General features: G+C 40.9%; 2 protein-coding genes across 6 annotated transcripts; one reads left to right on the plus strand and one right to left on the minus strand.

Annotated features, from left to right (window-relative positions):
• Positions 1-1,859: 1,859 nt before the first annotated feature.
• On the minus strand, positions 1,860-18,715 carry armc1 (armadillo repeat containing 1). Of its 4 annotated transcripts, none has more exons than XM_080418027.1 (7): positions 18,590-18,715; positions 17,385-17,608; positions 14,997-15,088; positions 7,914-8,106; positions 6,970-7,086; positions 6,656-6,730; positions 1,860-5,082 (listed from the first exon to the last, which is right to left on the minus strand). In XM_080418027.1, the coding sequence occupies exons 2-7, from the start codon at positions 17,550-17,552 to the stop codon at positions 4,891-4,893; spliced, it is 837 nt and encodes a 278-aa protein (XP_080274153.1). In that variant the 5' UTR covers positions 17,553-17,608; positions 18,590-18,715; the 3' UTR covers positions 1,860-4,890. The 4 variants fall into 4 exon arrangements, with proteins under 4 accessions (XP_080274153.1, XP_080274154.1, XP_080274151.1 ...); XM_080418028.1 differs by having other exon boundaries at positions 17,385-17,605; positions 18,590-18,684; XM_080418025.1 differs by having other exon boundaries at positions 17,385-17,605; positions 18,468-18,678.
• A 1,855-nt stretch (positions 18,716-20,570) lies between these two features.
• mtfr1 (mitochondrial fission regulator 1) lies at positions 20,571-27,351 on the plus strand. 2 transcript variants are annotated; one of them, XM_080417749.1, is made up of 8 exons: positions 20,571-20,654; positions 22,037-22,153; positions 22,728-22,826; positions 23,667-23,794; positions 25,246-25,481; positions 25,662-25,914; positions 26,029-26,281; positions 26,418-27,351. In XM_080417749.1, the coding sequence occupies exons 2-8, from the start codon at positions 22,112-22,114 to the stop codon at positions 26,463-26,465; spliced, it is 1,059 nt and encodes a 352-aa protein (XP_080273875.1). In that variant the 5' UTR covers positions 20,571-20,654; positions 22,037-22,111; the 3' UTR covers positions 26,466-27,351. The 2 variants fall into 2 exon arrangements, with proteins under 2 accessions (XP_080273875.1, XP_080273876.1); XM_080417750.1 differs by having other exon boundaries at positions 20,584-20,658; positions 22,044-22,153.
• Positions 27,352-27,838: the final 487 nt, after the last annotated feature.

Raw genomic sequence — 27,838 nt, forward strand, 5'->3', positions numbered from 1 at the left:
CACCTATCTACTTTCCATCAGGCCCAGGCGCCTGTACCCAGATTAACCATGCAAATATTCGCACAGGTAGGCCGACGACACCGATGGCACATTTATGCACAACTATGCAACTGGCCTGTTATCACCAAACAACTGTACACACTGCATTCACTGATTGTGTCTTATCTGATGTGCATGGCGAAATGAGAAAAGGGGAGATGGGGTATTGTAGCTTATCTGAAGGCCTCAAGGAATAGGAATGAGATCATTTTATGGTCCAAATTTCAAAATGAGAGAAGAATGCCATTATGTATTTTATGGAGAATATATCTTATCTGCAGAAACTTAAGTAATTCAGCATATGCATGAATAAAATACTATAAAGTACATGCACTTGACTTAGAACAGTTCGAAGAGTCATACAAGCTGTATATTATATTAGCAAAGTTCAATAAAATCTTATGGCATCAGAATTGCCCTCATGCAATTGATTTATCCGATGCTTCCAGTACATTGCTACCCCCATTATTAGAATTTCTAATACACAATAAGTCAGATTTATTTTTAAATCTTCTTTCAATACATGTAAAATCATGTATTGTACACAATACATCAGTGTTAATTTTAATGTGTATAAAAAATTTCCCTTAGTCCATTTGGGTCATTTTTTTATACTGATTAAATTAACAATAGAGACTTTACTGTGTATTAGTATTTTTTTCTCCTCAGTAGATTTTCTACAGTAAGCCAATTTTTTTATTTTATGCTTTTGATTGCCAAGCTTACCATCTCTCCCTAGTGGTGAAGTATGTATGAAACATGTGACCCTTCCAGAGTTCTCCCAGTTCCCATCTCCTGTAGAGTTTTGAAGAGGATGCCACCACTGCAGCTGTCAAACACCGTTCCCTTGAGGGCCCATGGCTCAGAACACACATCCATGATGGGTTACTGTGAAACGATGGCATTTATCTAACAAACAAGAAAGTTTGTGACATAGGGCACATCCATCATAGAAAATCATACATTCAGAATGCGGTTGCTACATTTACAAATACTATTACGTTTAAGACAAAAACATGGTTTGCAATGCTTTGAACAATGATTCTCATTATGGGATCACCTTGAGCACGATGATGATGGCGCTGAGGAGAATGAATGAAGGCCTGCTAACCCTACATTACTGGCTTGGCACAACATGCTCTCAGACCCACAGCGGTGGAAGCGGCAGCCGTGTCTGCAGGGCTTGCAGCTGGGGCTGGCTCCTGCCCCTGTCTGCACCAGCACCAGGACTGGGGGAGGTGGTGGTGTGAGCCACAACATCGCCCTGGGGCACCGCACTTCTGCCCCAGTAATGGAAAACAGGACTGTATCTCCCTTTGCGTAGAATGGTTGCTGCCCCCAGCAATTTGGTACAGGACACAGGGCTGGTGTGTCAAGTGTGGCCACCAAGGACGCTGCATTATAGAGGTTGAGGGTTAATGCCAGTAGTTCTCAAACATCATGTCAAGGATCCCCAAATTGATATGAATTTCGCCATGGATGAACACAAATAGCAGATCTACAAGCTCACAACACGTAGATCTGGGGGGGTTAAGTGTTTTAAACTGTACATTTTCTTAGGAACCCCCTCAAGGACCCCTGAGGGGGTCCTCAAACTCAACTTTGAGAACAGTGTCTGGATTGACATGGCCATGGTAGGCAGTGCTGTGTTCTACTGTGTTACGCTGTATACGCCGTATACAGTGCAATTTGGGGGGAAAAGCGTATACAGTCTAGTAACCATTTCATCCATTGAAAACACTTTCACTGGCTCTAACCCTAACCCTAACCCAAAATGTAGTGTGGATAAAAAGGACAAGCAAAACACTTTGATCTCATGTTTGTTTTAACATTATTTGCCATGACAGCGGGTGGGAATCAACTGTTCAAAGATCTGTCATACATTATATTACATTTGACAACAGACACACTCTGTGCATGAGTTGTTACATTTCTGAGCTAACTTTTATTAGTCGGCCATTCTGATGTGGTGAATCAAAACAATTAACTAAAGTTTAAGTTAACAGTTCATGGTAACATGTTCACACACACATTCTATGCAGTATTGTGTAGTAGCAAACATTCAAACAAAATCAGGAATTTATTGCAACTTAAATAATTAGAAACTTGGACTCTTGTGTACATTGGAAAAATAAGGAAGACTCAAATACAATTAAAACATTAATACTGATGGTCTGATTCATGGTTCCAAAACAAAACGATAATCAGATGGCTGTTGCCGAACTGTTAAACAAACAGTTGAATGCATCTTGTCAATGTCTTATTGCTTTTCAAGTGGATTGTCATGATCACCTCAGGTCAATCCATGGTCTTCTTCTTGACAGTTTGACTCCAAAAGACTGACGTCTCCACCGTGAAAACAAAGTTGACCAGCCAGCCTTTCACGTGATCCATCCATGTCTTTGACTCTCATGCAAATCAGAGGAAATTATAGAAAATGGAGGGTTTGTCATAGAACTTCAAGCGGGGGGGAAGGGTGGGGGGCTTAATGGAAAATAAAAAAAGACTGCTGCCACATTTCATCCTCCCATATCACCCCAATAAGCAGTGGTGATGAATTGTTAGAATCTGCAAATCGAGTATTATAAACAGACAAACAAAATGTCCCACACGTGTAAGGTCTGAGTGTACAGGATATCAGGCACCATTTACAAAATGTACATCAGATCCACACCCCTGATATATTCAGTACACCTCCATTACATGACAGCTGTGGTCGGTGCGAGGCTATGTGCATGTGTACAGGAAAGCAGTTTGCATGCACCAACAAGACCTTTTCTAATAAGGACACTGCTGGCTAAAGTGAAAATTAAAATTATACAGCTGGGATTACAATTATGGAGAAATGTCAGGGAACTAAAGAGTGACATGGGTATTTGGCAAGCAGGTGTCCATCAACATGTTCAACCAGGTTGTCTTTAACATGCTGACGTAAGCTATTGCTTGCTGTACCTCGACTCACTGATGTGAAAGCATTAGGCTAATATCATAAGTAGCCTGAAGCCTAATTCATACTTTGACGTGTGACCAAGTCGCTCGCCGAAAGAACTTGCTTTTAGGAAAGTGAAAAGTTCCAGAGAAACAGTCATTCTCTGTGGAGTATAAATTATAATGGCAGTGTAATTAACACAAGGAGAGGTCAACAAATCAAAAAAGAAATTCTCAAGACAGCACTACTGCCTTAAATATAAACACAGAAGCACTCAGGAAGGAAAAGGACTAAAAAAAGGGGAGGAGCCAAACCAAGTTCCTGTTTTACACAAAAAGGGAGGTGGTGCCCCAGGAGGCAAAAACAAAAGGACCGAATGGGTTCCCATATTGCCTAGACACAAACTAAAAGAACACACAAGCATCTTTCTGCACTGCGTTAATCAAAGGTGTCCAAAGCTGTTCTGGAAACAGGAGTGACGGGTAGCTTATTAACTAACTAGTAGCTAATCACTGCAACAACAGTCCTAGAGAATATGAGGCAGCTAATGGTTGAGTGAGCTAGTCTTTTCTGCTGGTGTCTGCCCTATGTGCGATGTAAGCTAGGGAGAAGCCTGCTGCTGCTAGGGACAATTAGCGGGAAAGCATGAAATTTAAACCACACAAGCACAGAGATTGGAAATCTTTTGAATCAAGTTAAAATGACAAAAAAATAAAACAATCAAAAAGGCACACACAAGCAAGGAAGGCGCATTAATGAGGGCAGCACGCAAAATTGGCACACAAGAATTATTAGAGCATGCTTTTTTTTTAAAGTCCCTTAGAGGAGAGGCGGTTGAGGGGATTAGGCATAATCAAATTATTGGCAAAAGAAAATGGTGAAAACAAAATCTATATATCAAAAAGAATGAATATGAAAACACATAAGGGAAAGAGCACCCAAAGTCATGCACAACATAACTCCCAACGTTCTGCTAATTCCATCTAGTACCGTCAACCTCTGATTTCCTACCACCAGTAATAGGAAGAGTGGCACTGGGCACAACAAAATAAAATATTTGGAAAACGGTCTTAAGTAATGTAAAGTATACATGATTAGAGCATGCTTTAACATTCGACAATTAAGGCCTCACATTTCAACAATTGCTACAAATTGCTACAAAACCTGTATATCCAATCATTTGGGGCTTAAACAAGAAGCTGAAGGTTACATTTAAGTCTGATAATGATGTACCGTGCATGTACACATCGTGTATACTTTACATTACTTAAGACAATTTTCCCACTATTTTACTTAACATTTTGGACAAAATAGCCAATTTTGCATCGAGGTGCCCACTCTTCTTGTATCTATGAAATGAATTCAAGGACCCCAACGGAAACAAGTCCGCAAGGACTTTTTTGTTCGGACCTTTTAGACAAAAGTATTATATGTAACTGTGTTGTTTTACATTCTTTTGCCTAATAACATTTTCAATCAATCAATCAAAGTGCCATGAGTCAGGCTGTAGATCAGCGCTGTGTATTTCCAGAACACGATTTAGTATCGAGCCGATGGACACATTGGGGGGGTTGGGGTGGGGGTCCAAGGTGTGGAAACAAATAAAATAAACAGATTCTTCGTTCTCTGGCTATGGCTTGTGAGATACATATGCAGCAAGTGAATACAGTAGCTGGCTCATTAGCTCTGCATGGCATCATACATATATACAAGTTATTGCATGTTCCACTTGGAAGTCTAGCACTTGTTGAGCACACAAAGCCAGATTCTATGTGCTTTGCACAGTGGACTCTATGGTAGTGTATAGGGGTGAATACAGTCAGACAGCAGAGCTTGAGCTAGACCTAAGGTGGGTGGGGGGCTAAGGCGGTGGTTTAATTGTAGTTTTGTGGGGAAGGTGGAGGAGAGGGCACAGGAAGTGGTCACCAGTAAAAGGACCGGGTCAAGAAGTTGGCGGCCGTGCTGAGCCAGCCCATGCCGTCAGTGATGGAGCCCACGCGTGTGACAGCCTTGTCATGCTCCTCGGTCGGACTCTCATCTTCAGGCAGGTAGTCTGGGATGTCTGTGTTGTGCTCCACCACCACTTCGTCATCCTCCTGGAATGGAAACATCAGCTACACACACACACACACACACACACACACACACACACACACACACACACACACACACACACAGAGAACATATTAGGAAAACAATATAGATATAGCTTTTCTCTCCTTACCCGTGTCCTGGTATGAATGTGTGAGTGTGTTTTAGGGCGAGGGGTCTTTGTTTGTCATTTGTGTCCGTTTCAGAAAATCACAGACCTTTGTAATTTTTTCCTGTTTTCTTGCCTGTGCTAAATCAATAGATTTGTGAAAAGAAGAAAATAAAAAACAATTTATCACCTAACAGGAATTGAGCCGTTTCAGGATTAAGGTGTTAAGTGGTACAAAATATACAGATACACACCCTGGCATTCAAAGTTAGGGCCAATGTGTTCTATTCAGACAATTAAATACATGAATGAGCTAGGACTGACCTCTGGTGGTCACAATATGTATAACTTAATATGATCTGACCTGGTAATTCCCATTATAATTGGATTGGACCCTGGTTTCACTTGAGGAATACAAATGCAATTTTTTTATGATGTAACAGAGAAATTGATTTTGAAAAAATAAAACATTTCATTTTAAAAAATATAGTCATAATGTCTTGTTAAGTGCTGAGAATGTTTAACAATGCTCTGAGGGCATAAGTGGGAATGCACAGTAAAAATCTACAGTATAGGGGCGCCCGCTGGCCTAGCGGTCCAGGCGCATACCACATATGCTGGTAATCCAGCTATACAGCGCGTCGCGGGTTCGACTCCCGATCCCGACGACCTTTGCTGTGTATCACCCCCCCCCCATTTCTCTCCCCATTTCAGTCTACTGTCCTATCAATAAAGGCATAAAAGCCCCAAAAATATATATATATTTTAAAAGAATCTACAGTACAGATCTCCTATAACGTCAACCACTTTGAACCTTGAGCTTGTCATTATAGGAGACAAAAAAATAAACACGATCTACAAGCTCACAACGAGATATGATGCCTTGTGAGCTTGTAGTTTGGCTATTTCCGCTATTTCGCTATTACGAGGTTAACTCTGTGCAAGGGTCCATTCAGTTACATTTGTACATTCTCAGAGTTCAATTAACGCTATGGATTCCTGAACACATAAAAACAACACCAATATATACACATGCATACACCAATGATAAGCTGTATTGTCATCTAAAAGATAACACTGAGAATATGCTACATAGCCTTGACTGCCATTGACGAGTACACTCCTCAATTCGCCCAAGGCTTGACGAATTGACAAGTGTGTGGTGTTTTCAATGGTTTACGCTAGAGGGCGCTGTTCCGCAGCCTGTGAATCATGATGATGATGAAGAGCACAGCCAAAGATCACGTGATCACAACTAAATGGAGCTGGTTTCGTTTAGTAATAACTATGGAATGGATCATCGCGGCGGCACAATTCATTTTCTCCGATTCTACAAGAACCGGAGATCATTGTGAAGAGAAATATTCTATGATTTTTCAAAGGTTAGTGAAAACACTTGGAATCGCTGGCAAGGGCAGCTATAGACGACGTTTTAACTCTGGCAGTCAATGAGTTAAACATCACCTTTTCTCCTTAATGATCCTTACCTCGGCTCCATCTCCATCCTTTACCACCTGCTGAGCAGTCATCACTTTGGTGGAGCTGATCGCTGTACCCAGCGCCTGGCAGACACAAAGTGATAAGACTAGTTAGTCCATCATAAAACAAAGCAGGCTGTATGTTGAGGAGTTTATTGCCCAATGATTTATTCCTTAACTTTAGCATTGTGTACCAGCAGCATGTGCAACGCATCACTTGACATAAAAACACATGCACACAACACTATGCATAAATCATGAATTGGGCTAAATTAGCCCCAAGTCATGCTACTGTGCTGTATGTGCTCCAGACACGTACTTACCTCGGCTTTGAGGTCAGAGCGGATCCTCACCACACACCTCTTGACGGCCATTTGGAAGGTGAAGCTGATGACCCCACGGATCTTCAGCAAGGCCTCCTCACACAGACTCCTCCGAGTCTGTCGACAAATGAACCACATCAAATCAAGTATTTGTCAAAAGGCAAGTATTTGTCAAAGGCATAATAACAGGGCACTATGGAAATGCTTGATCCTTGATCTTCTACTCAACTACGTGACAGTAGTGTTTGTGTGGTGAAGGGGGCAATCTGTGTAAATGACAGAGTGCAGACATTCTGGTCAGATTCTATATTATTCTCTTTGCTTCTTCTGTTGTTGCTGTATTTCCGTGTATTTGAGGTGAGGAGTTTTTTCTAAGAACCAAACAGATTTTTTTTGTTTTAATCGCACCTGCAACTATCACTTGTCATCTAGTCTGTTGTTTTGTGTCTGCTCTCAGCGCGTCTGTTGTAATTTGATCTGGCTAGCTGCAGGATCCCCACAGTGCTGTATTCAGGTCCAATCTAAATGCCCCACTGTTCAATGGCTGGCATTTACAACCTGACCTTGCACCCCACTCTCGCCTGCGCCCACACACACACACACACACACACACACACAGATTGTTGCAATGGAAAACATGTCAACGATGACAACATCCACATTGACCGCCCCTCCAAACCAATTCCTGGTCTCAACTGTAATAACTTAACAAGTGGGGGTCAATGCATCAATCAAACCTACAGTATCCATATGTGGGTGATTGTGTTGGATATTATAGGGTTTGGTATTTACTAAGGTATGTGGAACACAGATGGAAACAGATGATCCGCTGTGGCGACCCCCTGACAGGAATTAGCCGGAAGAAGAAGAGGTACTGTATAGGCAGTGTACTGTATGTACGTCTCCATGATAGATGATGACATGCGTTGGTGCTGCTTACTTACAGAGTCATCCAGCCCGTTGATTTGGAGCACCACGGTCTTGGCTCTCTTGTTGGTGGCGCCCAGGAAGAAGTGAGCCTTACGTCGGCAGGACTTGGCCGCTGCCTCGGCCTGCTCGGCCTCCTCTTTCCCAGCTTTTTGTAAGATCTCATAGATCTCGGAGGCCAGCAGTTTAGTCTCCCCCGGGGATGTGCTCCTTGAAAGAATGAAGAATCGTCAACAAGTGTTAAGGCTATCGGATTATGGTACGCTGTGGTTTCTGACCTAAGGAGCTACGCGTTTTGGAAATGTTTCATTGTGATGTTGTGGGCTATATGTAAGAGTAGGTTGAGTTTGAGCCTGGGACACTGGAGTATCCTGGGGGTCTTACCCCAGTTTATTTAAAAAGGAACAACTTTGTGATAACAAAATGACAGATAAGCCTAAACTAGTCTTACCCATTAAAACCAGGAAAGCATCCGTGCCATTTTAGATTTTAGCGTTGGCTATTCAAAATGAGCAGATATACAAGCTCAGTAGCTCACAGCGTGTCTCTTTGTGCCGCGAGCTTGTAAATCTGCTATTTTTGAACATCTTTGAGAAATCTTGAAAGTGTTTGAAAAAATGAACAAGAATAATTTTACATTTTTTAACAATCTTCTTGTCTGGGGGTCCATGGCACAAAACATTTTCAGATGGGGGTCCGCGGCAGGAATAAGTTTGAGAACTACTGATTTAGAGGGCATTTGTAGAATCGGCCTCAGGTCTTAACACATTGACCGCCAGAGGTTAATCTCATAATGTACTCACCAGTGCCAACGTTTTATTGTTGTTTTTTGTTTTTTTCACGTCGCCATAGACGTCGTTAAAATCCTTAAGATTGATCTGTGCACTGTTTGTAAACATCGCGGACATCTCCCTGTGTCTACCAGTCCAAACCACGTGTCAAACGGGGCATCCATTGTTGAGTTAGAACGGTTTATGTTAAACAGTGATCAGCGAGGAGAAAAACTACAATCGAAGAAAATGGCGTTTCAGTGTAGACTTTAGAATGGGAGCCGGCGTGATCGTCAAAACCGGATCCCAAATAATTCTGTTTCCGGTGGTGTTACAATGAAATGTGCCGTACCGGAAAATTGAAAAAAAAAAAAATTGAAAAAAAAAGGAAAAAGCACCACAGCCCGTAGGCTACGGGATTGGCGCTTAAGCGTTGGATTTAACGGCCCGTAGAACTACGGGCCCGGCGGTCAATGTGTTAATGGGTTAAAAGGGTGTTTTAAAAGGTTGGATTTCACTGTCACTGATGCTATCCAAGTATATAATATAGACTGCACGTGTAGATAATAAATTGGAAAAGTGCTGTTGTTGGCTCTGTCAGACATTTTTTACTTAAAATTGCCTTCCTAAAGATGTCAGTACTGAAAATAATGCAAAAATTCTAATTTGACCCCCAAAGAGCCTGTTGCATTAGATACTGGTGTGGAACACCGGAAACCAAACAGATGCGTTTCATATACAGTACAGTGGTAATAGGGATGGGACGATATACGATATTATCGTATATCGCGATAAAAAACGTCCACGATAACTGTATCGCAGGTACTGTAATTATCGCTAAAAAAAAAAAAAAAAAAAAGTTCGACCAAAAAATATGTTGGTGTCCATTTGCTTTGCCAGGTTGCATATCCGGCCAAGAGAGAATCAAAGGAAAAGGAAACAGCTGTGAGCATGCATATATATGTGTGTGGACTGCACCGGATACAGTTCCAAAGAAGGCGGGTGTAACGTAATAGGCAGCGTCGCAGTGAGTCAGTGCACTCGCCTCACTGTCCCTTGTAGTCTACTAGCTTGTTGTGCTACGCACTAGTACGAAGGTGTCCGTAGCTGAGATAGAGAATATACGGCAGTGCCGTCGAGAACACGCGTTGTACCCAGCTTTATTGCCAATATGTTGAGCTGCTGATCTTTTGTAAACTAAGTCACGTTTATATCAAGTTGTTGTCTAATGTCTAGCCTGTAACCCAGACTGATTCGCTCCATTCGGCTGACTTTTTTTTCTTCTCACAACTTCACATCCACCGAACGGATTCCCCCGTGCTGGAAAGCCTGGTGATTCGAGGTTAGGATCCCGGGCTAGTTGTTGTCAAGCCTCATCCATATTACAGCATGGAATTCAAGTTAATGCGAAAAATAAGCCGTTTGTGAATATGCTGAGTTGAACGACCGTGTTGTGCAGCAAAAATTAGCCGACCTACAAACTCATGATCTGACGCGTTCGTGAGCTTGTAGATTGGCTCTGTTTGATGCGTCACACGGCGCGCAACCAAATATAAAGTCATTATTTTATAGCAGCAATTGCTGCACGTCCCGTTCCGTTTTAACTTTACATTGTCAGATTGATATTTATATAGCCAGTGGTGGAGAAAGTACTCACATTTTTTACTTAAATAAAAGTATCAATACTGCAATGTAGAAATACTAGTAAAAGTCTGGTAATCAAAATGTACTTGAATAAAAGTGCTATTGGCATCAAATCTATAAAAATCTACAAGCTCACATTGTGAGCTTGTAGATCGGCTATCTTCAAATGGCCAAAATGCATAGGGCTGCAGTGGTTCATGTAGGTTTTGTGATCTAAATCAGCAAAGTAATTAGTAACTAAAGTTGTCAAATCATTGTAGTGGAGGAAAAGTACAATATTTGCCTCTGAGATGTATTGGAGTAGAAGTAAGAGAAATGTATTGGAAATGGGAAATACTCAAGTAAAGTAAAAAATCCTCAAAAGTGTACTTAAAGGGATATTTCACTTTCAAAACAACTTTTGGTCATTTTATCGTCTACTCAGGCTTTTGTGAGCCCCCCAGACCGTTTTTAAGTTGCTTGATTCAGTATTTAGATACAGTATTCGATATTCATTTTATCAGACACGCCCCCTTCCTATACAAACCCATTATAACTTCAAACTCCATTTTTAACATGCTAGATTCATCAAAAACATCCGTCCTTGGTTCTGGTGACTCACCCTGCCCTCCTAATACGCGAGGGGGCTGCGTTTTTTTTATGGAAAATATAAAAAACTTAAATACAATAAAAAAAATACCGTAAGATACAGTACTTGAGTAAATGTACTTAGTACTTAATGTACTTTTAAACCACTGTATGTAGAGATATCATCTTTGATTACTTCTGAATGATAAAATAAATAACTTATTGTGAATGATTCTTGATAAGTTCAGATTACTTATGTTTACATTGTGTTTCTCTACCTCCAGTATTGGATGTTTACAAATTGCCCTGAGTGACAAGATAATAAATGTTCTTTAACAGAAATGACAGGTCAAGTGATTTCACTGTTTTTCTAGCATTTTAAGAATTTTATAAGCGGCGCGCTAATATCGTGATAATATCGTATATCGTGATATTTTTGGCCACAACTATCGTGATATGAAATTTTCATATCGTCCCACCCCTAAGTGGTAACACCAATTTCAACAATTACAACAAAACAAAAACCCTCCCCCGTAAGGAGTTATGATGGAACTCAGTCTTGACCATGACCTTACCAGAGCCAAGAGGCTGATATTTGTAAAGGTCGCTGTCTTTTTGCCAGACATTGTAGACCAAGCACCAGCTGCATCAGGGGGTGTTCCCCTGCCAAAGGGGGGCCAAACACGTCGCAGCCTAGCCTTTCCACTGCAAAAATAGGCACACTCCCCCCACCGAGTCAGTCTACCCCACGTGGATTCTCCATAGCAAAGTGTTAAATATGGACAAACATACCAGTCAAGAGCACATAAGAGAAGGCCTGTGCTGTCCTTCAGTAAAGTTTACAGCTCTGTTAGCAGAATTAGGATTTTAGTAGGGGTTCTCTTCTGGCACAACTTTTCCCATTCTGCAGATCATGAACGCTGTTTTTCCATCCTCCGTTTGTTGTGTTATTGTTTGTCTGTTATATTTTATGCCGTTTTCATTTTCATGTTTCTTTAATCTTTTGTTACCGTCTGTTTTTATGGTGCTGTACAGCAGGTCAACTCTGGTTGTTTTTACTATGCTTAATAAATAACATTTACTTGACTTTACTTGACTAGCAAGTGCATGGAAAAAGGTCGGGAAAACTAGAGGCTTGGGGTTGTGGGTTCAACCTTGTGTCGTTCTCTTGATGACTTTGATGGGATGAAATGCATTGGTACTCGGGTTTATGAACGTTTTTTTCTACATTTCTTCAGTAAGTGTTCCAAAAATACACAGCAGAGTTTGTAGGGTAACATCTTTGCTGATGTAAAGGTATATCACTCCCCTAAGCGAAAGAATGGGCAGGTATGCAATAATATTGATAATTGCGATAATTTGCCATACACAGAACTGCATGTTTTTCTTTCTTTTCAGTGTTTTAACACAAGTGGAAAAGTAGACAGCTGCTAAAGAGAATCTTTCTCTCTTTTTATTCGACAGATTTTCAGTCCATGAAAGTGATGCTACATGTTCCTTTCAGTAAATTCTGAGCACAATTTGAATACCATTCATTTGACGGCTGATACGGCATATCACCCCCCGCACCCAGGGAAAACGGAAAATAAAGGCTGGGTATGTGATGTCAACGGTAATTTTGGTTAGCCGTCCATTAAAAAGTATCCGAATATGCTTTTGGCTTATTGGCTAATTTTTATAATAATAAATATGCATTTCCACACTGTTCTACTCGTTCAGAGAGAGAGCAAAAGTGAAAGAAAATGAAACACAGGGATGTCCATGGCTGTGCCATCGGAGCAGGTGTTCTCATGCAGAATACAATGCGCAGTCGATAGATACCATAGCACATTGACAAGTTAATCTTCCTTAATAAAAAAATATAGACTAGCCTACAAGCAGCCAGTAGCCAGAGCTGGGTCAAGCTGTGTAGGATGCCTAGTTGCCTACTGCATCTGAGCTGTGCAGATGACAACGCAATTATTAGTAAAGGAGCCTAAATGAGTGTCTACTATTCTGATAGACGTTCATTCTGTGTGCATGCATTTTTCATTTCGGGTTATGTATGTTGTTGCACTATGTAACTTTCCTCTTCTACCCCGGATTTGAACCCGGTTTCCTGCGCAAGTGCTGACATTTTTACCATTGAGCCAATAGAGCCTGCCTGCCTGCTTAGGGGATAAATTGAATCTTGACCATCAGGTCAAATTCGTGTCAGATCCTGTGTCTAGGTGAGACATGACCTTTGACACGATCTAAATGTCTCAATAGAAGAGCAGGGAGACAAAATACAACCACCCCAATTGTATAAGTTATAATGTATTAACCTACTCTCCCAAACAGATTGGACAAAATTACCATTAATTATGTAAATATTAATAATTCCAACACTATCCGTTTGTGACATCCCTAGTATGTGACACTAAGAATAATACGATATTTTGGCAGGACTTGCATCATAATATAAAATTTGGGACATCTCTGGCACAGCTGCCCTCTGGGAACCTCATGCTCCCTGGCAGCAAAACGCATTCCTTTATGCCATCAGCCATGCTGTAGACTAGAGCCAGACATTCCCTTTCGTTGTGTGGGGAGAGACTGGGGACAGGACCTTCCACCGTGACCCAACTTCTCACGTTAACATTTAACAGGAAGCAAAGCCCTACGCCAATTTGAGCTTTGCACGGATTGAAGGAATAGATAAGAGTGTTCACACCAGTTTGGTGCCCACTTGGCCAGACATGCCCCCACAGCCATGTGTTTCCACTCTCTCCGGCAATGATCGACCTCTACCCAAAGTCAGAGTGACTCGAACATCAGCGAGGAGGGGGTGGGGGTTTCTGCTGTTACTTCAGGGCTCTTCTTGATGGACTAGCTGAAGTGACTGGTTTACTCTAGGGTGGCCAAGGCTGTGTTACAGGGGAGGGGGTGCTCAAACAACCTGCTGCCAGACACTTGAAAATAGGCCTATTCTTATCCGAGTGCTAATGATAACCAGCAAACCACTTAGCGCTCCAGTAACATTGGATATCCTTGAACAAATTACCATGCCTCAGACGCATCCTGAGTGACCTGGATGTGATTAGCATGTTTTTTTTTGCAAGGTGCAAAATGTCTTCAGTGCACATTATTTTTGGCAGAAGAAAAGGCTTGATAAAAAAAAATGTCAGCTCAAAATAAGCTCGAGTTACAAATCCTCTTAAATGACAATACAAAGTAAGCCACCCCTGCAAAAAAAAACACAAAAACAAACAAACTGCCAACTCCAGCACAATCCGACATCAGTGGAAACACAGAGGAGATTCATTTTGAAATTCTAAAGAGATGGCAGGATGCATTCAAATCTTTCATGTGCAGAAACAGCAAATTAATTGTTTCCTATCCTATTCTAATTCAACATTCATTACATTCATCCTGACATGGCAACCCTGGACATCTTCCTGTACTGAATATCTGCAGACAGACGCACACGTGTGTTCAAAACAAAACCAATCCCAGTATGAGGTTTTGTGTAAAAAGTGCATAGTGAGCACAAGTGTGCGTGAGCGGTGAGTGTGTGTGTGTGTGTGTGTGTTACAGCCCGACCGATGCCAGATTTATGGGTATGATGCCAATCCCGATTTTTGAGAGTCCTGACCTAGACTACAGACGCAAAATGTTCTAATCAATTTGAAAAACTTTGATTTGATTAAAGTTTCTATTTGAAAACATTTAACTTCAATCAAAAATAAACACAAATGACTTTTTGATAGATAGAAAACATTTAAGTAAAATAACTTCAATATATGAAAAGAACATTTAACTTGAATTATACAATGTAGTAAAAAGTAAATATAAAGAGGTACACATAAGCTGATGTTTTATTTAACCACTTAAGCCTTTAAAATGTTCAAAAATAGCTGATCTACAAGCTCTATTCTTTTAAGTTCACACATATGACATGCCCAAAATAGGGATGCCAGGTAGTGGTTAGAATTGGGAAACATTGGCTGCATAATTGCAGATTCCAATATCATCCAAAAGGTCAAGGAATGACCAATACGTTGGCCAAAGCAACGTATTTGTCAGGCTCTAGTCTAATGCATGTGTGTGCATGTGTGTGTGTGTGTGTGCGATGCAGCAGTGGGGACAGCGTCTTACTTCTGCATGACATTCTGCAGACTCAGCATCATGCCCAGCTCGCCCTTCATTTTCTCCCTGTTGGCTCGACATTCCGCCAGGTAGCGCACCGCCTGTAAAGACAAGGACAACCATTATTACTGAAAAAATACAGACAGAGCTAATGGGGGACAATGTGTGTGTGTGTGTTGTGTGGTGTGTGGTGTGTGGTGTGTGTGTGTGTGTGTGTGTGTGTGTGTGTGTATACATGATGTTACATAAGCAACATAAACACACAAGCACTCAGTCACTGTTTATACATTTCACAGGTTCCCGTCAAGGAGCAACGATTACATAAACCACTCAGATTTGTACTCACAGTTTGATTCATGTGGAGGGGGGGGTTGCTACGGTACAATGTCAAGCCATTATATTATTACAAGTGTTTCGTACATACAGTGTAGATTATAACCATCAGTCGGGCATCTTTATGATAAAACCACAAAGCAGACAGCAGATGTCCCCAGTCTCCTGTGTCTGTAGGAAATAGCTGGGTAAATACCACTGCATGTCTGTCTGTGACCGGGACGCAGTGGGAGGGAAATGCCCTTTGCGCTGTCACTGTAACCTGTTCTGACAACAACGGACAGCAGGGGGGGCCAATAATGACATGAGCCGCAACCAGCTACAGATCCTAGTCTAGGGCAGTGGTTCTCAACCTTTTCAGGCCGTGACCCCCCAACATAATCATATTTGAACTGGGGACCCCCACCCTAATAAGCACTTGGAATGTAGGCATTCAATTTTATTTGGACGTTCCACAGATAAATATTGTGAAAATAGCAGATCTACAAGCTCACAACGCCTCGCAGTCGCAACGCGAGACGTTGTGAGCTTGTAGATCGGCTATTTTCAAAATGTTTGCCTCTTTCTTATATTATTTGACAATTTGGCCAATGTTTGACCAGTTTTTGTATAGTTTGTTGATTACCTTTGATGCAGTAATGGTCTTATTTCTTTAGGTATTAAAAAGGTCTTAAAAGTCCTTAAATTGTCACTTCACTGTCATCTGGGGACCCCCCAAAATCATACGTGGACCCCCAGACCCATAGGTTAAAGGACGACTTCACCCATTTTCAACCTATCTTCATATAATTGGTCCTCATTAATGCTCATGATAAAAAAAAAATCTACTCGGTCTGTGTCTCAGAAGAGGGCTGTGGACAGTTCAGAGTCCTGTCTACCTGTGACATCATCAATGGGGAATCCAAGCTAATAGAAACAGCAGGCTTTCTATTCCTGGAAAGTTGCAATGCAAAAATAGAAGTCATTGTTCTCACGTTAATAAAAATCTAAATAAAAAATGGGAAATCATGTTGTAAAAAAGAATCCTGCCTAACGATGATGTCACTGGGTTTCTGGACTGTCCACAGCCCTCCTATGAGACACAGACCGAGTAGTACCATTTTATCATGAGTATTAGTGAGGACCAATTATATGAAGATAGGTTGAAAATGGGTGAAGTCGTTCTTTAAGAACCACTGGTCTAGAGCAGTGATTCTCAACCTTAATTTCAAGGACCCCCAAATTGTATGGCATAACTTTTATCTCTAGGACGACAATCTAAGAACATTTTTATCGTTAGACATGATTTGGTCTAATATGGCATGTAATTTGCTCCAAATTCCTTTATGAGTTTACCTAACAATTTAGCTGTGGACCCCCTGGAACCTCCTCAAGGACCCTTGGGGGGGGTCCCTGAATCCCACGTTGAGAACCATTGCTGTAGGGGACCAACCTCAAGACCAACAGCAGTGTGGTAGTTCTAGATAACTTGCATCTCTTCATTCCCCTGGCCTGGACTAGCCTGGGATCAATACCTTTTTCGGGTTTGTGATCCGGTCGGGAGCGGAAGTAACCCTACGTCACCAGGCGCGTCATCAGGTGGCCGGAACCCGCAAACCCAGAAAGACCTCACCCCAAAATAACTACGACCGGGATCAAGGGCGTTGTAATAGGGCCTACCTAATAAAATCCTTGATGCGGCGTAGTTTGGCTTATTTTTTTAAATATAAATGCGAGTGTACTTTCCGGAGACTATTTAGCGTTTACCTTTGTTATCCCACGGGGGAAATTATATTCCATTTTAAATAGGGATTGGGGAAACAAACAGGGGGAACCAAAACAAAGCGGCTCCGCCAAACCGGAACCCGCAACTTCCGGAAAGAGGAACTGCTTCTTATTTTTTTCAGAAGGCGTGGGCTAGACCGGATCACACGGGCCATTAATAACGAATACCAGGGCTTTCCTCCGAGGTGGAAACACTGGTGATGCGAGGTTAGGCCTGGACAGAACCTATTTTTTAGGCAACACTGTATCGCGTGCCATTATGGTCTCTAATGACACTATATGATCGGGGTCAAATCTTACCAATAATGCAGAGTAGACAATCGTTGGGTTCGGGTGGTCAAGAAACAGTATAAGACCCGGGAGACAGCCTTGGTCTTCGACTATGGCTCGTCTGTTGAGTGGATCAGCTGCAAGATCTCGCAGCTGGTTCACTACGGTCAGTGCATCCAGCTCTCCACTCATGGACATGGTGCCTCCACTCCTCCTGATGCCATGCACCTCCAACTATGACCCCTTGACCCCTGCTATGGAAAACAGCAAGTAAGTGAGACACCTGGCAACATTCTCATTCATGTATACACAACCCACGAATTAATACGCCAGTCTTTGAACCTAAGGCTAAGAGATAATATTACTGTTTGCTATATACACATACACAGGGTACTTGTAAAAAACAGCAATTAGCCCGGGGCTTGTAGTAGGACTTTCTTTTTGTTATCAGAGGTGGATTTTGATTATGCTATCTAACAGATTATTATGACCCTCCTCCTTTGTAACACTATGTCCTGAGTGACTAGCTAGCCAAGCAGGATAGGTGGGAACTATAGGGACAACTGGGCACCTCGATATAAAATTGGCTATTTTGTCAAAGATTTTTTTTTTTTTAAATATATATTTGAAAAATGGTATTAAGTAAAGTATACATGATGTGAACATGCACAGTACATCATTATCAGACTTAAATTTATCCTTCAACTTCTTGTTTATGCCCCAAAATGACTGGTTTTGCAGCAATTTGTAGAAATTGTAGTAATATTAGACCAGAATTGTCGAATGTTTAAGCATGTTCTAATCATGTATACTTTACTTTACTTAAAAACATTTTCCAAATATTTTATTTTTAAACATTTTGGACAAAATAGCCAATTTTCCATTGAGGCTATCTTGTTACCCTCCAGGAGATAAATGGCCAACGTTAAATGTGCACTTTACAAGTAAAACACTGTGAAATTAATATTGTCGTTTGATAGACGGGGTGCTGTATATTAGTGTCAACAAAACACCTTCCACGACCCCAAGCTAACCTCAAAATCACGCCCTGTGGTGACCAGGCTAGGCTATCCCACTCCCCAATGACTGGCTGCTCAATGTTCAATAGCCTACCTTTTCTTCAAAGACTTTGGTCCAAAAATTACATTTACAAGACAAGCTGAGCTGAATAGGATCAGGTGCAAAATGGTATTAAACACGACTTAGTAAAAGACGTGACAAATGGCCGGTGATACCTTTAAAATAGCCCTTTTTCAAGAGAATGTCACTAGGCCTATTGTGGCTTTATCTTTCCTAGGCTAGCTAGCAGCGGTGCTGCTGTTCAGTGTTTTTTTTTGTGTATTGGTGTGTGGACATATGTGTGCTTGTTTTGACACCCATCGCAGCCTAGTTTGATTATGTGAGAGAAATAAGCAACCAGGTCTATGAAAACAAGCCCAAAAGAAGTGACTGGATCACAGCTATTTAAAAAAGAAAAAAGAAAAATGTGGAATATTTTTGAAACATGATATCATTCTATCTTTCTATCTATCTATTACATCTTGTATGAGGGTCCCTGGAACAGAATATGGACCAGAGCTCGAAAATGAAAATAATCAAGAAAAACATTGGAAACAAGCCCAAATAAGCAACTACACTTTAGAAACAAGCCCCAGAAACGCAACCCGCAACCACCAATATTTACAAGCAACTTAACACAAAGTCGCTTATAATAAGTAGACCTGGCAACACATGAGCAACACTGCTTACACTGGTTCATAAAAGACGAGCACAACCCGCCCGGCGAGTCAAGAGAGAATAAAACAAACACACTCTTTCTTTGTGGCACATGATTGGACGTCAAGGGGGTTATCGACGGGTGTGATACCCAATCAGAATGAAGTTTGTGTCCATGTTGTCCTGCCACTCAATCCCAGTGGCCAATGGTGGCGTTCGGAAATACTTGACCGCAGTACTGTTTTTTTTACTGCTGACTGAGGCTCTCTGATCCGGTCTAGAGCCCGCCTACTGTATCCAGCAGTGGTGGAAAAAGTACTCACATTTCATAAAAAGTATCAATACTGCAATGTAGAAATACTCTGTTCCAAGTAAAAATCCGGTATTCAAAATGTAAAAGTAAAAGTACAAAAGTATTGGTATCAAAATGTACTTAAAGTACCAAAAGTAGAAAGTACTCATTATGCAGAAGGTCCGACCCATTTCACAAGTTTTCAACTGTGTAAAATGTATGAAAGTCCTTTGAAAACAGCAGATCTACAAGCTTTGATTGATTGAATACTTTATTTAGAAGTTTGCAGAGGAAAAAAAGCACATGGAAGTACAGTTCACAATACAAGGTCAACTAAATAGGGTTGAAATAGCTCACAATGCTTCGCATTGCAAGGCATGTGAGTTTGTAGATCGGCTATTTTAAAATGGCCGAAATGTATATAGGGCTGGTACTTTACACCACTGGTAATTACTTTGCTGAATTTAATGAGTTAAATTAAAACAATATCTAAACTCAACTTAAACCCATGCCTAAACGTAAGTAGATTTAAAACACCATTTTGATTGGTCAAGGGCGCTGTCTATCGTTCTTCCTTTGACATCTCCAAACATGACCGGGACCAGTGGATCGATTCACTTCGCGGGTTGCTGTTCCGGTCTGGGGTCTAAACGGTGTGTACGTGTATTGTGTACGTACAAATGACCGCATGCAGTAGGCGGGCTCTAGACCGGATCATGCTGGTTAATTCGGGATCGTGTGATGCCAGGTTAAGAAACGTTTTCCAGACATTCTCCTACTCACCACCAGTGTTGCCATGTCTGCTTATTATAAGCGAATGTGAGCTTCCTTTTCTGTAAAGTTGCTTGTAAATATTGGTGGTTGCGGGTTGCGTTTTTTTGGGCTTGTTTCTTAAGTGTAGTAGCTTATTTAGGCTTGCTTCCAAATGTTTTAATTACTATTTAAACCAGTGGTTCTCAAATATTTTCATGAATGATTTGTTCCAGGGAGTATTTGTTTTGTTAGAATGTTTCAAAAAATATATATATTCCAAATATTCCACATTTTATTGCAAGAGTTTTTGAAAATAGCAGATCTACTCGTTGTGAGCTTGTAGATCGGCTATTTTCAAATGGTTTAAGTGCTCATATGGCCTAAGGTGCTTATTTTGGGCTTGTTTTCTTATACCTGGTTGCTTGTTTCTATCACAAAAATGGCAACACTGTCTCCTACTCCCACCACATTGCCCAGATGACACAGAGCGGGTTGACAAGGTGGAAAAAAACAACTAAACTTTTGAAACTTCAACCCAGGCAAGTTTATATTAATTTGAGATATTTAAATCAGTACTTTAACAACAAAAGATGCCGTTTGTTTACGTGACTGGTCCCAAGTACTTCTTACTGCTTAGTTAGTTACGAAAGTTTACATATGCTAAAGTTGCTAGCGGTGTAGCAGTAGGCTAATGTCAGTTAGCATCAGTTTATTTACTGCTAACTAGAACAAAACAAAGCTTGCTTTTATTATCAGTCTTTAATATCAGTGGTTCTCAACCTTTTCAGGCCGTGACCCCCCTAAATAATCATATTTGAACTGGGGACCCCCCACCCCGACAAGCACTTGGAACTGTAGGAGTTGAACTTGAGGCATTATATTTAGTTTGATTCGGTTCCACAGAATATTGTGAAAATAGCAGATCTACAAGCGCACAAGCCTCTCAATCGGCTATTTTCACAATCTTTGCCTCTTTCTTAGATTATTTGACAATTTGGCCAGTGTTTGACCAGTTTTTATAGTTGTTGATTGCATTTATAGTTGTTGATTGCATTTGATGTAGTAATGGTCTTTTTTCACTTCATTCTTTTTTTATATAAGAAATGTCTTAAAAGTCCTTAAATTGTCACTTTACGGTCATCTTGGGACCCCCCACCCCCCAAAAAAAAAGATCATGTGGGGACCCTCCTGGGGGTCCCGACCCACAGGTTGAGAACCACTAGTCTGTATGATACAGGGCTAAATTCGTGACCATCTATAATGTGATAACTGTTGATTCGCATGAACTTGTTTATGACTTCTAATCTAATCTGTTTCTCGGCTTTGCTTTTGGTTTTGTTTTGAGTTTTGTAAATAACAACCCCATATACTTGCTTTTTATTATCATTATTTATTAATTATTTATTATTGATTGACAATCTAATGCAAATTTACACATGTAAAGGCAACTGACATAACAGACATCATCCTTTCATTAAAGGATGATGGATTAAATGAATATTTTAATATTATAATATTCAATTATGAAACATAAACAGTATTCAAACAAAGGCTTAAACAAAATATCTAGAACAATAAGAGCTCATTGTTAAAGTACAATAGCTGTTATCATAATGTTTCAACATGCTTATCCAGATTCGGTTCTCCACTGTTTTCCTAATCCAAGGTTGGGACATTTGAATTGAATGTCCTATACAGTAGCTAGTAAAAAATAAAAAATGTTATACTAGAACCTAGCAAAAAAAAGAATGTGTGTGTTTAATTTTTTAGTTGACCACCGTTTTTGGATTGTTTATTGTTTGTTTATTGACACTAGGTAGCAGCACATCAGTGCTTAAAGGCTCAGAGGCCAAGTGGAGTTATGTAGCGGTCAATGATTTCACTTTTAAATCTGTCATAACTGATTCATGTTTCCCCACAGACACTAGCCGTATGTGAAGATGCTCTTAGTAGTGGGACTTCTGTGCATTTGCCTCTGTAAAGATCACAGGTAGAGATGAGTAAAGAAGAACATGCACGGATCGATGCAATGGACCTGGTATGTGACACACTTTATCTCTCTCTGTTTGGCCTGATTGTAAACAATTATCTATCATACATTTTCTAGTACCGGTACTTGATTTGTCATTTTTCACAGATTGTATCACTGAATTTGTCCCGCATGATTGGAAATATGGCAGTAACGTTTCACAACTAAAGCCTCATTTAGACTTAGTTGCGTGCCGGTGTCGGGCTCAGTAAATAGCAGATCTACAAGCTCACAATGCGTCACGAATGTGATGTGTTGTGAGCTTGTATATCTGCTATTTACTGCATGCAACACCAGCATGCATTTAAGTTTAAATGAGGCTTAACTGTCTCATTCTCCATGTGATGTCTATTCATTCATATAGTCTATTTCTTGCAAGTTATAATGTGATAACTGTTCATTCGTTTGAACTTGTTTATGACTTTTATCTATTTCTCACTGGTTATGATACTAACTATACAGTAGTTACAGTAAATGCTGCTCCCTTGGTAGTGGTACATTTGCCTGAACATCACCTACCTCATATTGTCTTGGTCCCGAAGTGGCTGATGTAGATTTACTAAACATGATTTTTGTTTTGTAGGCTTTTGGACCAGCCAAGCCGTATGGGTCTACAAGGAGTATTGTGAGGAGAATAGCGACTAGTCTACCTTTTAAACCATGCCCTCGGGTCCATTTTCAGGTGAGGCAATATTTCCACTACTATGAAAACCAGGTTTAAACCAGGTTTAAAGTATCTTTACAGTGCAATTATATCACCTGACAGCCTAGCATGTCATGTGTAGGACTGCAGTGTTTTAACCTGCTTATGGTTTTAGTTTCTTTAAATCAGGTTTTTTTCTGCAGGTTTCTTCACCATAATCGTTCTGTGTGTGAATCCATTGTAGTGTACATGAGCTTTTCTGCTCAGTCCATGAGTCTTTGACATTCCATTTTCCTTCTGTCTCTCTCTCTTTACTGTTGATACACTTGAGTATGACTCACTCACCCATACCACTTCTATCCCCATGGCTGTCTATTTTGAAAACATAAATAGTAGTTAGATAGTTCAGAGTGTCATCCTTTTCCCATCATTAAAACACTTATGTTAGTTTTTCACCTGTAGGAACAAATTAGCTTCATGGTATTTTTGGGGATTATCTTTCCTGTCTCTTATCAACACTGTATTTTCTCTTTTTCTTCTCCTTTCTCTTTTCCTCTCTCTCTCCAGCTACCCTCGCTAGCTGAGAGGAATGCAGTATGGCCGCTTTAGGTCAGTTCACTTGGTAACCTACAAAAACAACCTTGTGCTGACTAAAGGCCTGCTGAGTTATGAGCTCCAGAGCCTTTTATCAACACCACTGAGCGTGTCCCTTTAAAAAACTTTATTACTTTGTTTCCTCGTCTTTTCCTTATTTCCTCTTTATTATTTCCTTTGAAACTTTTAAGCCTAAAAACTGTGGAGATGTAGTCGTAAGATGCTGTGTTGTACTCTGTTTGAGGAAATTATTTTTGAACTCGGTTGGTCTCACCCCTCTGGCAGCTGCGTCCTTACAATGAGGAAGCCACGGTCCTGAATAGGAGACAGAATGGTCTGGTGGCCTCCCTGGCTGATGTCGGCTGGATCGACAGGGATGAGGACGATGATGAAGACTACTTTGAGAGACCCAGGTGAGATGGGCAAACAAAGGATTTTTTTCCCCCTTCTCCAGGGGTTGGATTTAGTTTTTTTTTGCCATCTCTGTACCTTTGGGCTGATATTATGTATAGTAGGCACTTAATAAAGTAATAGTCCCGCCCCTTTTAATATGTTTTATCACTAAGGCGTAGATTTACGAGCTGGTGGCAGGTTCGGTTGCGTTTCTTGGTTCTCTCAGCAGCACCCTTGTAAATAGGAAGGGTGTGCTCAGTGAGAGCAACAGTGCTCCGCCTCCGAGCGGTTCAAAGCCAGCAGCTGTGCCTGGCTGGGGAGCTGACAGGCAGGCACGAGAAGTAGAGAATGCTCGTCTCTAGCAGCATTTGTTGTAAAGGATTTACCGGTATACATTTTAGGCAGTAAATATGCCATGTAGTTAGTTGTTCCATGTCTTGATTAATTTCACACATACAGCTGCTATTTTGATACTTAAGTTTGTTATCAATATTCACATGGTGTCGAGTGTATATGCCTACTCACACTCCGCTCCGTCCCCTTCCCTTCACCTCGCACAACCCACCTCCACGGCTGACCACGCAACAATTATGCCGTTTGGAAACGTGAAATTTTTTTTTTTCTAAAGGAAAAGGGGTCACCCCCTTTAACAAAAGAAAAGATATCAGTTAACCCATTTAAACCCAGTGTGTGCTTTTCGTCAATCCCCCTAGTGTCTCAGTGAGTTGTTAATTGTTATATGTTAATATTAACATGCACAGCCACAACAAACTTGTTACAGAATACTACAAAAACATTTGTGCCTTATGGCTTGTCGGAGATTCAATTCTCTTAACCCAGCACATTCCCGTCTCCTAGAATTACAATATATATGAACAATGACTAGGCCTGACCTCTAATAGTCGAATAGTCTATTAATTAGTCGAGGGGTGTCTGAGTCAATCTCTTGGTCGAATTATAAAAATAAAAATAAACGTTTTTAAATTTTTATTATTCGACTGAGAGATTGGCCTAGTTTTTTATATTGATTAACTAATAGTTTGCCAAAAATAGGATATACATCATGATTTATTGGGAGAAACCAATAGTATTATGTTAAATCAGACACTAAGCACCCCTACAGCCAAATGGAATGTTCCTCTATTGCATAACATATTTTTTGCATGATTTGACTGAGAGATTGGCAGTCGAATCAGACTGATTCGACTGCCAATCTCAGTCGAATCATGCAAAAAAAACTGCCAGTCGACTATTGGCAATTAGTCGCCAATCAGATTCGACTATACAAATCCTTAGTCGGGGACAGGCCTAACAATGACCAACTATGATGGCTGGAAAGTGAGATTAAAGACATTGCACAGCTCGTAGCCATGATGCAAACTAATTATTTTGATACGCAAACCGTCTCGACTGACTGAAATTATCACTATGTGATGGACAATAACGTATTTTTTTTAAAATCTTGAAACAGATCAGAACCAGCACCAGGACTTGTGTTCCGAGCCCACCAGCATCAACCTCAAAGACAAACCTTTACTCGACGGCGGTCATTACCAAGCTTATACGACGCACAGCCAAACCCTCAGGGGCCGACAGTGGCCAACGAGGAGGCCAATCAGAAGATCAGCGCACTGGAAACGGAACTGGCAAAGCTCCGAGTCCAAATAGCACAGATTGTACTGGCCCAGGAAAAGAGCACACAACCAGGTTAGAGTCAAATAATGGCTACGAAAACAAGTGCATGTATGCAATTGCATGTGTTCAGTGATTTGGTGCTGCTTTTATTTTGAACTGTAATGTCATGTACATACCTCTAGATGGCAACAGAAGTTCACGTAGATTTCACAGGATCATAGAATCCCTCATGCTCTGTGTTGTTCACCTCAGATCCTGCCCAAAGCACCCAACCTCCTCCACCCTGTGCTGTCCCACCCCCTCCTCCTCCACCGCCGCCCCCTCCTCCGCCGCCCCCACCGCCCCCTGGCCTCCAGAGGACCTTCTCAGCCATTGACCTGATCAAAGAACGCAGAGGGAAGAAGGTGGACGGTCAGACCATTTTGGAATCGGAGCCCAAAGCAGCACCCAGCATGCTTGATGTGCTGAAAGACATGAGTAAAGTGAAGCTGCGATCAGTCAGAAGGTGATTCATTATAGGCAGATTTATAAAAAAAATATATCATTCTGTCTTGAAACAGCTGTTCTGTTTGACACGCCATGTTACAATATATCCACCCTTTTTATTTATGTGTTGTAGTCGTCCAGAAGAGGTTAACTCCAAAGTCAAGCACAGTGAGCCTGCTGATCCTGCAGCTCTCATTGCACAGGCCCTAAAACGCAAGTTTGCCCATCGGTATCGTCACAACAGTGAAGAGGACGACAATGACGACTTCGACCTCCCCGTTACAGAGGTGATACCTCGAACTGAGACCCCTCTGCTAAGAGTTGGTATGCTCTGTAGTCTCAAGCGCCCCGTTCCAGAGGTGAAACCTCGACCTGAGACCCCTCTGGTAAGAGTTGGTATACTCTGTAGTAGTCTGTAGCATATCTATCTATAAGGGGGAGAGCCCTGTTATCTTGTGCTTTGGTACCAAGTTTAGTGATAAATGCCTACCTCATTCACGCTCTGTCTTTTTACTTTTACAGTTTGGGCAGCACATGCTAAAATCCACTGGAAAAAAGAAGTTCTTATGATCAACTGTTCATCGATTAGCAGTTCTGGATGGGAGGTCCAGATTCACCATGTACACAAGTTGGAACTTAAGTCTTAATCAGGCTTTGTCTTTGGAAGGACAAGTCATTCTGCCTAAAACCAGATGTCAGGCTGCTCTGGACCCTGGTCACTGCTTAGTGTTGCCTTTGACGGTCATCTTGAACATCTGCATTTGTTGCACTTTTTTAAGTTATAATATCCATGTTTCATGTTTCAAGTTTTTTGTTTGTTTTTAACTAAATGTATTTTTTCCAGGAGTTTGAATTCCTAGTCTTAAAATTCTATATTGGATTGATTGGAGAGGTGCAAGTATTTTAATTGTAGCGGTTTTTGCAACACTACAGATCATTGTTCAGTGATTAGTTACAGTATATGTGTGTTGTTGGAATTGCCCACACCTTCAGGAGGGTTCAAATCTTTTTTGCCGTTGCCAGTCAAACTTTTGCCTCATTGATTGCAGAAGAAAGGGAGCATTTTGTTTGTGTTAAAACTGTGGCGAATTACGTCATTGCCTTATAGTCATTCTAATTTATGATTCGGGACAATGTATTTAACTTTTGGTGTTATATAATTTAGTTTTTATTTAATGTTGCTTATGTCTTTAGATTTAACCAATTATTGGTCCCATCAAAGTATTTGTGGCAATTTTGCTAGATTTTAAGGCTCTCTCTTTCTAGCTTTAAGATTTCTTTGAGTTGAATGGCGAGTAAATGTACATAGTATGTGATATAAGGTCCTAGATTTGTGGTGCAACAGCACCTGTAGACCATTTTGTGTAAAAAATAATTGTCTACATCCAAATTTTTGTTGGCACCGTTCATGCCGTTAAGTTTGTCCTGTGCTTTAAAGCCAAAGACATTCCATTGATGCTTTGTGAAGTCTGCCTCTCACTGCTAAATGCCAACCTAATTCTCATTCCTATGAGACTGTGTGTAGAGGAGAACCTCTCAAACAACTGTTACATCACAGCTATGCAAAGTTGTTGTTGTAGTTGTTGGTGGTGGTTTTCAGTTTTTGGGGCCAATATCAGTGTTCATGTAGACACTAGATTTGTTTTAAAACACTAAAGCTTATAAGTTTATAACACATTCCATTGATCCAAAGCACAGATAATATTATTCCGTTCCTTTTTTCTGTGAACAAGGGTCTTAACATGGCTACTGTAACTGACTTTTCATGCCAGCAATCATTTCGTTAATGTCGACATTATATTATGCCATAAGGAGAATAACTTGTTTAGGAACAGAGCTCTTCAAATTGTGTTCCTATCTTGGAACGGAGCGCTTCAAATTGTGTTCCTATCTTCATTCATACTGTGTATCGACTCCTCTGGGTCACATGAGGACCCAGAAGA

The sequence above is a fragment of the Gymnoscopelus braueri genome (genome assembly GCF_963280865.1).
Source record: "Gymnoscopelus braueri genome assembly, chromosome: 21".
NCBI lineage: Eukaryota > Metazoa > Chordata > Actinopteri > Myctophiformes > Myctophidae > Gymnoscopelus > Gymnoscopelus braueri.

Bases quoted from the DNA above. Each gene is read 5' to 3' on its own strand.
- mtfr1 (XM_080417749.1), top strand. From the start codon at position 22,112: ATGAGTAAAGAAGAACATGCACGGATCGATGCAATGGACCTG. The intron at 23,795-25,245 runs GTGAGATGGGCA...ATCTTGAAACAG, and splicing joins GACTACTTTGAGAGACCCAG to ATCAGAACCAGCACCAGGAC. The intron at 26,282-26,417 runs GTAAGAGTTGGT...TTACTTTTACAG, and splicing joins CTCGACCTGAGACCCCTCTG to TTTGGGCAGCACATGCTAAA.
- armc1 (XM_080418027.1), bottom strand. From the start codon at position 17,552: ATGTCCATGAGTGGAGAGCTGGATGCACTGACCGTAGTGAACCAGCTG. The intron at 8,107-14,996 runs GTAAGACGCTGT...CATTCTTTCAAG, and splicing joins CTGCAGAATGTCATGCAGAA to GAGCACATCCCCGGGGGAGA. The intron at 7,087-7,913 runs GTAAGTAAGCAG...ATTTGTCGACAG, and splicing joins TCAACGGGCTGGATGACTCT to ACTCGGAGGAGTCTGTGTGA.